Source organism: Anomalospiza imberbis, chromosome 15 (genome assembly GCF_031753505.1).
Source record: "Anomalospiza imberbis isolate Cuckoo-Finch-1a 21T00152 chromosome 15, ASM3175350v1, whole genome shotgun sequence".
In the NCBI taxonomy this organism is placed as follows: domain Eukaryota; kingdom Metazoa; phylum Chordata; class Aves; order Passeriformes; family Viduidae; genus Anomalospiza; species Anomalospiza imberbis.
In genome coordinates, this window is record NC_089695.1 from 3,356,917 (window position 1) to 3,370,224 (window position 13,308).

At 48.4% G+C, this 13,308-nt stretch overlaps 1 protein-coding gene across 5 annotated transcripts in view; it reads left to right on the forward strand.

The window, feature by feature from the left end:
- The window catches only part of NRG2 (neuregulin 2), a 153,774-nt gene that overhangs the window by 117,460 nt on the left and 23,006 nt on the right, over positions 1-13,308 (forward strand). For all 5 annotated transcript variants that reach the window (XM_068205564.1, XM_068205565.1, XM_068205561.1 and 2 more), the window contains one exon: positions 6,631-6,751. In XM_068205564.1, the coding sequence (XP_068061665.1) occupies positions 6,631-6,751 (121 nt within the window). The remainder of the gene's footprint in view (positions 1-6,630; positions 6,752-13,308) is intronic.

Below are 13,308 nucleotides of genomic sequence, written 5' to 3' on the forward strand. Positions count from 1 at the left end.
TTGTAATTGAGCGGAACCTGCACGCACGCAGGCACGGAGCCTTGAGGTGAATGTGGAGATCTCACTGCCAGTCTGCAGAGAGCTGTGTGGTGCCTGGCAGCTGCCACATCCTGCTCACTGCTCATTTTGCACACTGTGTATTTTTAAGTAGTCACGCAGCTGCCACTCGAGATGTGGTGTAGAGACAGGCAGTAACTAAAGGCAAAGAGGGGCAGGATGAAGTGTGGGGTGGGAGTTGATGTCCCCTGGGAGCACTGAGGCTGAGCCCAGCCTTTAGAACTGGGCTCTGGACCAGGGGATCTGCTCTTCTGGCTCCATCCTGGGATCCTGGTGTGTTGCTTCACTTCTTGGGCTTCAGCTGCCCTGCCTGCGAAGCTTTCACGCTGGCATTGGCTCTGTGAAAGGATTTTTAGGTTGCTGAACAAATCCCCTCATTGAAGTATCATGTTGCTGCTATTACAATTGATGATGGGGATTTGGGAAAATGAAATGCTGCACTGCTGTCATGTGCATTTTCATACCCCTGTGGTAGAGAAGAGCTTAGGAAGGGCAGAGATCATTCCAGAGGAGCAGCTAGAAGCTTGACAATAACACAGGACTTTGCCCCTGCAATAACTGCCTGTCCCATGGAAACAGGCAGCCCCTGAGTACTCAGAAACCTTTAAACTTGTTTCATAGTGAAACCCCTGAACAGTGCAGATGGGAGAGGTGGGGAATGAAACCTGTGCTGTTTTGATCAGCAGCATCTGATGCTCCAAGATGAGTGCCTTGTGGTCTGGTATTGGTATCTTGGGATGAACTCCTAGTCTGCAGCTATTGATCCTAATGATGCCCTCGGGAGCTGGAAACATGATTCCAGCAGGATCTATTTCAGTAAAATGTGGGGGTAAATATTTGGTCATTTCCAAATGAATAAACACACAGGAGCAGAATTTTTATGAGCTCCAGAGTCCCCAGTCTGCTGTCAGGCAAAACCCAGTGAGCGCAGGCCCTTCTGATTTTATGTACAGATAACAGCGGGGAGCATCCAGGCTTTGCTCAGGTTTATTGCAGGAGGAAGTGTCGTATCAGACATACAGAAATCTGCCACAGAGGGAATGGTGAGGATCACCAGCCCCTCCATGCATTAATCAGTGTAAATCATGGATTTAGTGTGGCTCATGCCAGGATTACAGCGCTACAACCGAGGAATATCTTGGCCAGACACCTTCTCATCCATGTTTTTCTAACAAGCAGTTGGATGAACTCTGTTGAGAGGAACCTTAGCCATTCTGTGTTTTATCAGTAAGTACATGAGGCATATACAGAGCAAGCAATCTGTATACACTCCCCAACCAGCTGAGTTCATCTGTCTAACTGAATGTCTAAATATTGAGAGAATAAAGTGTCTGTACTCTATGAACCCCCCAGCCAAAGTTATTTATAAAGAAGAAAAGGAGCAGCGAAACCATCGCTGTCTCCCTGCTCTCCTCGACAGTAGCCGTAGTTTGTGAAAAATTAACTATAATTTATAGTCCAAGCTGCATTAATTAACTCTTTGCAGGAGGAGTATTTCACCAGACTTCTGAGAACAGGCTGGTGAGCTGCCTACAAAGGTTAAATGACCTGCATGGCAGGAATTGTGTAAGAATCCCTGCACAATCATTAATGGCCTTTCTGCGTAGATGGGTTGTGTGAAGGGAAGTCCATCTGGCAGAGTCACTGCCCCTGACTCTCTTCTCTGCTGCCCTGTCATTGATGATAGTCCAGAGTAACTGAGGCATGTGGTGGAAAATAGACTCTCTGAATGACTCCAGTGCTCTGAATCTCTCATATGTTTATGCTGCTCTGTCCTCACTGGCTGGGGCAGCAACAATAAAACGTGGCTGCAGATCATTCACAAAAAACATCAGCAAGAGGCAGCTCTCTCTTCCCTGTCCTCGCCTCCTTACTCCCCTCTTCTCTTCACCTCCTTTTCCCCTCCCTTCTTTGTCCTCACCTCCTCCCTCCCTCCTGCTTTGTTCTCAGTCCTGGGACTGAAGGCCAGCTGGAGATCTGACCTGCTGATGGGTGAGCTGCTCCAGCCCTTCTCCCACCCTGCAGGGGCTTTCCGACCAGTTTGCCACTGTGTATCTCAGGGGCACCTCGCTTATTCCCACTGGTCAAAAGGAAATGTCTCCACTTGCTTGCCTCATGCACACTCCTGGTTTTCTGATTTTAATTTGTTGAAGTACCTGGGGAGGTTCTTGGTTCATGACTGGTGTTACTGTACAACCCCCTCATCATGTCCTACTGCCTTCATGAGTCCTGTTCCACTCAGCTACCACCCAAAACTGCTCCCTTGCTTATTCAGTTCTCCCCTCATCTCAGCAATTTCACAACTTTACAAGTCATTTGGGATAGATGGAGTTGTGTTGGAGGCTGAATGAAGGACTTATTCTGCCACACCAGTTGATGGGGGGTAAAATCTGCCTGGTGTTGGACAGCAGTTAATGTGAAATAGCTGTGGGAAGTAACTGTGCCTGTGGATCACCAGGCACAGCTTTGTAGTGTTTGGTACAGAGGTGAAAGTACCTGCCCGGCTGTAAACAAACTGTGTGTGAGGTGAGGTTCACTTCACCAACGTCCAAATCCCAGATGACTCTGGACCAGGCGTGCAGTTATTCAAGTATTTGCAGTGGCCCAGGCTGATGGGGAATAGAGCTAAACACAAAGTAGCTTGTGAGTCTGGGAATTATCCCACCAGTGTGGTGGAAACCCACTGGAATCTCCCTTGGCATCGTGCTTTGAGGTGCTCGTGTGTGATCTGCAGCCACGTGGTGTCAGAGGGCCACGCTTCAACCCAGGCACAGTTATCATTTTCTAAGAGAGACATTTTGCTTCCCTTTGTCCTCCCACAGAGCTTGGCAGCTCTCTCCATCCTTGCTCCCTAAATAGTTGCTCTCGTGAATGTGAAGTCCCAGCTGCAGCAGCATCCCAGGGTGATCAGGCACCTTGGAAGGCTCTAGACTGTGTGTTACCACACAGCAGTGAGATTTCAGGGTTATAAGAGAGAAAGATCTGTACTCAGTACATCAAGCCTCAAAAAAAAAAAAATCCATCGGGAATTCCTATGACTGGAATAAATATCCCATAAATATAATGTGTGCAGTATGGCCTCACTATTTCCAAAGAGAAAAACAGAACCAGGGATGACCCAAAAAAGAATAAAAAGAGATCATTGCTCCCCAGCTAGGGAGGGAGATGCTGGCTGTGCCTGTAATGCCACAGGTAGCACAGGGGAAACAAGTGGGGATAATGACTAGTTTTTTCTAATACAAGAGCCAGGAAAGGGCAGGTTAAAAGAATCAAAATGGAGATGTGGCCTTACATGCTGTGTGCATAGCACTGGAACTCTTGTCACAAATATTGTGGATTCTACAAGATCAGATTTATTCAAACAGCAACTAAACATGTTGGTGGAAGTATCCAGCAAAGGCCACTGAATGTGACAACACTGTGGCTGTCTCTGAGCTGCCCATCCTGCATGGCCTAAGGAAGATATCACTGATCTTTTTTAAGCTTTGCCACTGTTGGGGCCAAGACAGGGCTTTGGCTTGACCAGTCTTACAGTCTGAAATGGCCTCATTTCCTGATGCTCTCTTCTCCTCAGGGAACTGCCTCTCTCTGTGGCCTTTGCCACATCTCTGTGCTGACAAATGGACTGTAGTAAGATGATTACGTGGCTCAGTTTTAAAACACTTTTTGCTTCTTTGGGATAAAAGGCAAGGTACTTGCAGGAAACAGGGCTTAAAGGATAATGACATTAGAAAGATGCTTCTAGTAGGAGTGATCAACCATGTATTTTCCTGACAGGCACAGCTCTACTGACAGCCCTCCCCTACAAGTGCCCAACATGCCCAGGCCTTAATCATGTCAGGATCTTTTTTACCTCTTTAAAAAGGACAAAACTGTTTCTATGGGATGAAGATCCCATGCAATCTCTGGCTGATGAGCACTGTAATCCTCCTTGTATCACATCACACAGCACTGCATCTTCCCATCCACCTTTCTTGGTGGGTTGGGTATCTTCTAATCTGGGGTGTTTCCTATGGGGAGGTTTCTGGGCTCTGTTTTCAATTCTCCCTTCCTGCCTTTCTCTTACTGTGGCAAGACTTGCTCCAAAATCATTCCCTGTAGGGTTTATTATGTGAGATATGCTAAGTGGATAGTTCTGCTTGCTACCAAGTGGTGTGTTTGATGGTTGCAGGGGTGACAGCTCCCTGCAGCCTGTGTTTGTTCTTCATCCTTTCAATGTGCCTTTCAACTTGCACCAGCTCTTTGGTTGATGAAGTTTCAGAGCCCCCTGATCCAGTGGTACACTTGCAAGAGACCCACACTTATCAGAGACCCACAGCTCTCCTCTCCTAAGTAGAAATGTGCTACTATCTTGTAAAGGTATAAATTATAAAGTCTTGTCTGTATAATGAGTCTGCATTCCTCAGATAAATTACACAGACTCATAATGGCTTTGGCTTTTAGTTACCATTAATCTTAACTGGAAGGGAGTGCTGGATTTCCTGCAGAAGTGTGGGATTCAGATTTTTGAAAGAGTTTTACTGGAGGCTTTGTCAAGCCATCCTCTGCTCCAACACCCCAGTGTGTGCACACTGCTGTCCACATTTGGCTCCCAGCTGGCTGGCAGGACGTACCCTCAGGGAGCAGCTGCTGTCCCAGGGCTGTGAGCATTTTGGGTCTCTGCTGGAGTGTTTTCCATGTCTCGTTAGCAGAGCACTTTGGGACAGCTTGCTGTGCCCTGGATAACTGTGAAAAGACAGAGCCAGAGGCAATGGTTATTCAAGGCAAAGCATGGAAATAGCTCTGCTCCGCACAGCCCCGGCCTGTCAGTCAGTGGGAGGTGTCCACTTCCTTATGGGAACGGGAGACAATGGATGGGACAGCACATGGCTTCAACCAGACTGAGCAGGGAGCTGGGCCTGAGCCATGCCCAGGTGACAGCGTGGCTGCTCCCGCTGGGCACAGCCCAGTGGGAATCTGCTCTTCCGAGAGGCACGGCCCCCACGCCTGCAGAGAGTCCCAAACGCATGAGAGGCAGAACAAACTTGTCCTGGTTGCTCGTGTGCCAAGCATCACCCACATGTGAGAGACTTCACGAGGTGCTGGGAGCCCTCCTTTGCCTGGGAGAACTCAGATGTTCCCAGCAGGTGCTGGGCTGGAGCTGGAGCAGGGAATGCAGCCCTTGGCTCTGGCTTGTGGGCTGCAGCCTGAGGCAGCCTTGGAGCCCCTGCAGAGGTGGGATGCGCACAGGGGCTGCCCGAGGAATGGGGAGCAGCCCTGGCTCCCTCTGGGACAGGCCATGGCTTGCCCTGCTGCTCCTCCTGTGGCTCTGCCTGACTCCTGCCTGGCTCTGGTTCAAGCTTTCTTCCTCGAGTCCTGTGTCAGTGAGGAGTTCAGTCTCAGTGGTGGTGTCACTAACCTCTCCACAAGGCTCATTTTTGCTTTGGAAAACAGGATGGGAGAGAATATCTCCCATCCAGAAGCTTTAATTACAGCATAAAAGGTGTTGCAAAGTAAGCATAGCCACACTGCTGGAGGTGTAACTGCGATAGGGTCTGAGCAAGGTGGGTAGTGCAGGAAAGATACCTATTTTTAATGAGGTTAAGTATTCAGCTGTAAAAAATCCATGCTTTTTAGTGCCCAGCACTTCTTAAACTTATGTGAAGATGGGTCTGCATTCCCCAAAGGTGCTCACCTTCTGTAAGCTGTATCAGTGCTCTGACAACTGATTTTTTCCTTCCTAGAAGCCTTTGTTTTACCTGTGGAGACTCTGCTTTGGGCTGTAAGCTTATCAGAGTCTTTCAGAGACAGGAGTTACAGTGAAATTCTGCAGACTGCCTTCAGGTTTTCTTGTCACTTACAGGACTGTAAAGCTTTTCTCTAGAAAGAAGTTTAGATTTGGAAAAGCACCTGTATCCCAGGAAACTTGAGTCGTGCTGGCTGCCTCCCTCAGCACGAGCTGGGGCTGGCTGACTTCTGCTGCTGCCCTTCGCTGGGGCTGTTGGGGCAGCCCAGTTGTGGCAGCACAGAGGAGCGCTCAGGAAAGGGCAGGGACAGATGGAGCTGTTCTTGCTGGTGCCAGACCTGCTCCTGGCTCTGAAAACTCAACTGACAGAGGTGTGGAGCAGTGCAAAGTCCCCTGCAGCACCTCTGGGTCTGGCTCCAGTGTCCTGAGGTGCTCAGGCCTCAGCAGCACGCCGCTGGGACTCTGACTCTGCAGCTCCTCTTCTTCCTGACCTCCTGCTTGCCTGCTGGCACAGCATTCTGAGCATGAGGGAGGGCCAAGGACAGTGGGAAAGGGGCACTTCCCTACAGCTTGCCAAAAAAATGATCTTGTACTACGTGCTGGCTGCTTAGAGGAAGATGAGTCTTCAACTCCTCACTCACTTGGCCCCTTTTGCTGGGAAAGGAAGGGTCGATTTGCAGCTCCTGTTGGGACCTGAAGGTGGGTCTGAAGGCACAGCTAAGGTTTGTAGCTCTGGGGTTTTTACTTTGGCAAATGAACTCGTAGAAAATCATCTAAGGAAGCAGAACTGCCAAACAAAGAAAATAACAATATATCCTTTTTGTGTGTGTTTTTGTTTTCCCCTGCAGTAACCACAACTCTCTCCTCCTGGTCCGGGCATGCCAGAAAATGCAACGAAACAGCCAAGTCCTATTGTGTCAATGGAGGGGTGTGCTACTACATCGAGGGGATTAATCAGCTGTCGTGCAAGTAAGTGAGTGGAGTTCTTGTGTCAATATGGAAATTTCTTGGCTGAGGGAGAGGAGACCTTTGTGCAACTGCCAGAGTTGGGGGTAGCTCTGAAATTCTCCTGGCAATTGCAGTTTGAGCTGTGCAGGTTCAGAAAGGGGCACTAGAGGGGCAAGGGTGGGGGGCAAGGGCTCGTATTTTCCTTTTTTGTGTGCGTGTCACTGTTCATTTTTCCTGGCTTTTCTCCCTCTAAGAATATGTTTGTCCTGGCTGTTTCTTTTCCCTTTCTCCCCTTTCTCCTCTGCAGCTTCAAGGAAATTTGGGTCCCTTTTGCTCCCCCTGAGCTGACATGTCCTGTCCTCCAGTCAGGGAGACTTTCAGGGGCACAGCCTCCTCCCTCCCCCATGACTGGAGGGGTCCCTTGCTAAGACCTGCCCTGACCTCTCCTGTATCTCATGGGCCCAGGGTTAACCCCCAGCTGTTCCCCTCTCTGTGCAGCTTTGTGGCCACTGTGGGATGTTTGTTTCCCCCTTCAAACCTGCAAGAAAAAACTAGAGACGTGTACTAAGTTACACTTAAAATGAGCTTTGAAGAGTTTGAAGTGGGGCTGCACAGCCTGAGGGATGTGGAATGGGATGTGAGACTTTTTCAGCCCTGATTCAGATCCAGAAAGCCCAAGAGCATCTCACACGTCACCCCCCAAGCCTTATAGTGCCTAGGACGAGCTGTGCAGTCTGATTGCCTGTGCTGGAGGTGCAGGTACCCAGAGCTCACCTGTACCTGCCCCTGGGCTCCTGCACAGTGAGAAGGATGTGGTGCCCTGGGTGTGCATTCACTGAGCAGATGGAATCCTCTTGTGAGCTCACCTGGTGACCCAGGCATCATTGCCCAGCTCGGAGAAGCCCAGAGCTGACAGTTTTCTGCCTTTGGAACCTAGAGACCTCTCAGTGGAGACACAGCCAAAGGTATTTACATCTGTGGATGTCAGCCCAGCAGCACTGCAGGATGTGATGCTACCTCAGCTCCTCAGGCCTTGGAGGATGCACTGAACATGACCCTCAGCCCCCGTGGAAAGCCTGTGGGCATCTCCTCCCTTGTCCCAGTACTCCTTTGATTCTGCAGGGAGCAGCAGAAAAGGCCATGTGGAAGTGCATCCTGCTGAGCTCTTGTGCTCCGGCTTTCCAGTGCAGCTGTGGTGGAAGGAACATCTCCCAGTTCTCCCAGACTCGCCCCTTAGACACAGTAAGAGCTGGGCAGGACAGGAAACAGAAGTTGTGGCTTCCACATTTCCCATGCGTGCATGGAGTGGGAGCCCCAGCCCTGTGCTTTAGTGTAGTTGTCACTGCCATTGGCTTCTTGGTGGCACCGTGGGCTCATCTTGTCAGTGTTCCCCACAGGAAACATGGGGGAAGCCCCATTTGATGCCTAAAGTCACAGCCACTATTCTGGGGTAGCTGTAGCCCAGGAAGCCCCAGAAATTCCAGTCTTTCCATTCTGGGAAGGGCTGAACTCTTGAAGTGTGGAGGGGTGTATGAATCAATATCTGTAAGCAATGTGGTCATGGCAGAGGCACAGATTTCAAGGCTATTTCTTTTGGGAAGAACCTAAATGCAAATGAAGATTTGAATGGGATCAATTTCTAATTACAACAAGAGTTAGCTGAATTCCAACCATGCATAAGAATCACTTTTCCTTAATGAAGAATACTGTGGTAGTTGTCAAATGTCTTCAGCAGACAGACTGTTTTAACCAAAGCAATTCCAGCCTACCTTCCAACCAGGCTGCTCTGACAGATGATGAACAGAGGGAATGCTCAGTGATGGATTCCATTAAGATTTTATGTGCCACACCAAACAGACCTAATTATTTCGTATCATTCAAAAGCCTGAATTCCTCACTTTGCAGATGATTTTCCTGATGAGTTCCAAGGTACCAATTGCTAAAACCAGATGGGAACTGAACAGGGCAGGAAAGTGTTACCCAGAAGGAGATGCTGGGAAGGTCTGCACTGTCACTGCTCGTCTGCCAGAAAAGGTGGCTCCATGTTCACAGAAAGCCGGGGGACTGAGTGCCTTCCACACAGCACTGTCACTTCTGATCTTACTGCTTGAGGAGATCCCTGGATGCTCATTCTCCTTGGGTGTTTTTATCATTAAATCTAAGACTGAAGATAAGAAAACCTGCCTTTTGAAGTGGTGTTATTTTAGAGTTTCTGGATTCTAGAGGATAATAGCTATTGAAGAATGCAGAAGCATTTAAACTGAAAAGTGTTTCCCATAAAATGGCTCTCCCAGTGACAAGGGTGATTTTTGGGGAAGATGCTGATGGATAAACAGACTTCACCTTTGCCTGCAAATAAAGAGCTGCTATGTTCCATGGCTTCCTCGTTGCCCCAAGACAGATCTGCTGCTGTGGTTTGTGAAAGATGCAGGAGGACAAAGGAGAGGAGGCAAAGGTACAGGCTTCCAAGTTCATTTCTGATCTCTGCAACAACAGCCTTGGCCCTCCAGCCTGACAGTGCCTCTGAGGCAGGAGCATGGAAGAGATCAGTAGGTTCTGCTCACAACCTCTTCAAATGCTCTGGAGATCAACAAGAGCCACGTGAGCAGCTCCAGCCAGGAACACGTGTCCATGTGCTGTTTCCATGTCACTCTTCCAATCAGAGCCAGCAGGGCCTTGGGGGGATCGTCTTGGCCCCCTGTGACAGCTTCCAGCCCTCCCTCACTGAATGCTCAGGGGGTTCTACCCCCCACCCCAGCACCCATGTGATGTTACCAGCCTTTCCAATACCAGCTACCAGAATTTTGGAGTGTTCTTGTTCACTGCCTGCCACCATCCTGCGATCAGCTTCTTGGAGTGGGTTCCATTCTTGCAGATGCCCAGAAGCACAGGAAATCCTTCCTGTAGATGTTCCCCCTAGCAGTCTGGACCAAAACCAGCAGATGAGTTCTCAAAAAATTTCTTCTCCTGCTGTGGTTCATGCTTGATTTGCAACAAATATTGCCTAAATTGGCAGCTGCCTTTTTATTATTATTTTATAACAGGCTTCCCAGAAACGTGTTCCTCCTGGTCTTTTAAATCCTGAGGAACAAAGTATTTGCTTGTAATCCCACTTCCTCCCTCCCTTTTTAATATGCTTCAGACAGACCTTGGATAAAGCATTTTCTTCACTGAGGAAGAGCCAAGAATGGACTTGGATTGTTCCAGAAATTGTGTCTTTCTGGATTGTGTTCTTCCATAATTTTATCCTTAATTTGAAGTAAATTCTACACATGCTGGTGTCAAAGGAAAGCTGAACATAAAGCGATCTGTGCTGCTATCCTGATACTGCAAACAGACCACCTGGAAGTTAAGTGGGAGAAGTGGGACCTGCCTCAAATATTCTGCAAATTTTCTGCATAAACCTGGGAAATGACAGAGCCACACACAGACAGAACTGACTCAGCAGCCCTTGTAAATTAAAAAGCCCCAAGCTCTTGACTGGAAGAATTTCTTGACGCTTCTCTAGATTGCTCAGAGAGGCCTTGGGAGCTGGACTCCAGGGCAGTGACAGGTCTGAGTAGAGCACAGAGGGGATGCACACAAGCAAGTCTCCAGGCTGTGAGCTGGGCTGGGGCACACAACAGTGGTGCCTGGTTTGTTGTGTCCAGTCAAACAGAGCGTTGGGATGACTGGCAGCCTCTGCTCTTGGATCTGCCTCCATCCTGGAGAGCCCTTGGCACAACTTAGAGCACTTGGAGGCTGCCCTAATCTGTTGTTGCTGGGTGCCCCACAGGGCTGTGCTATCCAAAGAGCAGAAATGCTCTTTTCCCCAGTTAGGTCTTGGCACACATTAGGTACAGTTGGGGTCTTCCCAGCCAAACAAAGCAAGCAAGTCAGGTCTCATCACTGCAGAGCCTTCTCTGCCCAGTGAAATGCTCTTCACATCTCTTTTGTGTGGTCAGTGGAATCAAAGTGAACTGCTCTGGGCCAGGATCTTGTGTGAGATCAGAAGACTAAAAGAGTATTACAGAGCAGCAGCCCCACATCATGTAGGACTAGTTGTGCTCACAAGAATCAGGCTGGATGATTTGCAAATACTGGCAGACAAACAGAAAGTCTGGGCTTGGGGTGACAGCTCTGCCTCATGTGGGGGAGGCAGGTCAGAGGCCTGGACCACCTCAGGCAAAAAGTGAAAGTCAAGGAGAGAATGAAAAACAAAACAAAGCAAAAGGAGAAAATATCAGATAATTTTAAAATTAATTGATGAATCCAAGTCACCAATTTTCAAAATCACATGTTCACCTTCTCCAAGCACATTATTTCCTACAGATTTTCTCAGGACAGAGAAAGATAATCCTGAAGTTTTGGCCACACTACCAACTCCCTTGTGCTTTCCCAGAGCACCATCCAAAGGTGTGACTATCACAGGGATGCTGTATGGTTGCGGTCCTCCTGGCAGCACTGTTTGCTCAGCTGCCCTGTGGCATCTGGAACTGTTCCACCCCTCCCAGTGGCATTAGGTCAGCACCAGCTGCTCATTGCACAGCCACAAGGACATCACTGTGCCATGGATGTAAGAGCAGCCCTGTAGGGAGGTGTTGCAATGTCCTTGGAAATGAAGAGCTAGGGGTGAAAATCTCCACATCCTGTTCCAAATCCCCCGAACCAGCCAGGACTCGTTCCTTGGGTTTTGCATGCTGTTTATCTTGGGTGATGAGATCGGGTACCTTTTCAGGTTCAAGTGGCCCATCTGTGCCTCCTGCTCAATGCACTGTGACTGCATCAGACCCTTGAGGCCCATCAGAGTGTGGAAGCTGATCCTGCAACAGCAAAGGCTCAGTGAAGGCAGCGACGCAGATCCTGCTGCCGTCACTGAGCCCAGCAGTGGATGTCCCTGAGCTTTGGACTCCACTCTGCAGCAAACATGCCTTGATTAGCTGCTCTGGAGAAGGCCTTTGTGTTTATTCTGGTTGCTTTCTCTTCTTCCCATCAGTGATTTGGTGGAGTCCAGCCTTTTGCGGCTCTCCAGAGCCTGATCATCTGGGACTGGTCAGGGGACAATGACAGAACTGTCTTCTTTTTCAGCCCTTCCCACAAAAAAGCAACATGCTAGAAACATTTTTTTTTCCATTGCTTACTTCAGTGCATTGTGTCCTTCTGCTACAGCTTGTCTTTATCGTGTTATTTTGAAGCACCTGCTCATTCACATTTTTCTGTAGCATGGATTGCTTTATGAGAGATACTGTATTTGGCATATTTTAATTGAGATCTGGGGGTGCAAAGGAAATGTGCCTGCCCTTGCAAGATTTAGAGCAACAGCTGGACAGAAAAAGTTTTGCTTCCAGCGGGAAGACAAAAGTAGCAAATAATAATTAACAGTAATTATTGCCCTGCCCTGATACAGGGCAAAATGTCAAAGTTCCTTAATTTTCAGCAATAAGTGCCCAGCAAACATCATAAAAATGAGTCATTCAAACTATTTTGGTTCGTACTTTTTGAGATGCTTTATTTGACTGATCATCTTACTGCATTTTTGTTACCATGTAAATATCTCACTGCAATTCATCCTGAACCCAAGAGCAAAAATTTGCGGATGTTTTCAAAATGGGGTTATTAAAAAATAAAAGGTCTTAAGGTCAAAATTAAAAGAATGGGATATTTTCCAGCAAAAATAGAAAACAGAATCTAGACAGAAAAATCCCTGACCAGTTTTATAAATGGCATTTGCAAGTAATTTTCAGAGGTAGCAATTAGACACAGAGAGATGGAGTTAAGCAAGGGCAGTTCTGGGAGTCTCCACTCAGGCTAGAGAGGGGACAAGATGCTGTCTGTAAGAGGTTGGTGCAGCCTTGTCCTTCCCCAGGACCATTTCTACAGACACACCCTTGCCCACTTCCCTTGGCCTCTGGGGAGGGACCCATTGTGCCTCTGTGAGTGCACCATAAACTCCAGAGGTGATATTTGCAGGGAAGTCCACCAGCTGTGAAGTCCCTGCAAGAATTTTCCAAAGAAGGAGGGACTTGGTTTTGCTGGGCCGGCCAGCCAGAACCTCTTGAGTCAAATGTGCAGGAAGAAGGATGCCATGATCAAAGACCAGCTCACAGCTCTCAGCTGCAGTGAGCCTTAACTTTCAGGTGTATCCCTCACTGCAGAAGAGCTGCCCTCACCACAGGCAGCAGATTTTAGTGCAGAAGGGATGATCTCTACTGCTCTTCCTGTCCAGACTGGGAGAACCATGTGCCAAGCACACTGGAAATTTCTTTCCTTGAAGTCATATATGGGGCCACAGTAATAAATAATAAATCATCTTCAGCATCTTAGAAGTTGGAGACAGATTTTAAAAAAGGAACCAAAAGCACTGCATGCTCTCAAAGGTCTGGTCACTGCTTCTGCCTGCAGCCTTGCTTATGAGGAGCCAGAACCCAGGTATGCAGCGGTGGCACATTGTGTCGTGACAGCTTGTACACAAGCTTGAGAGGTGACAGAAGGTGCTCTTGTTCAGAGGGGTATTTTTCCTGTCACTTCTCCCAGTGCTGAATCACTGAGTAACTAAAGATGACAATCCTGAGCTGTCCTAGACACAGAGAAGAGCTCTT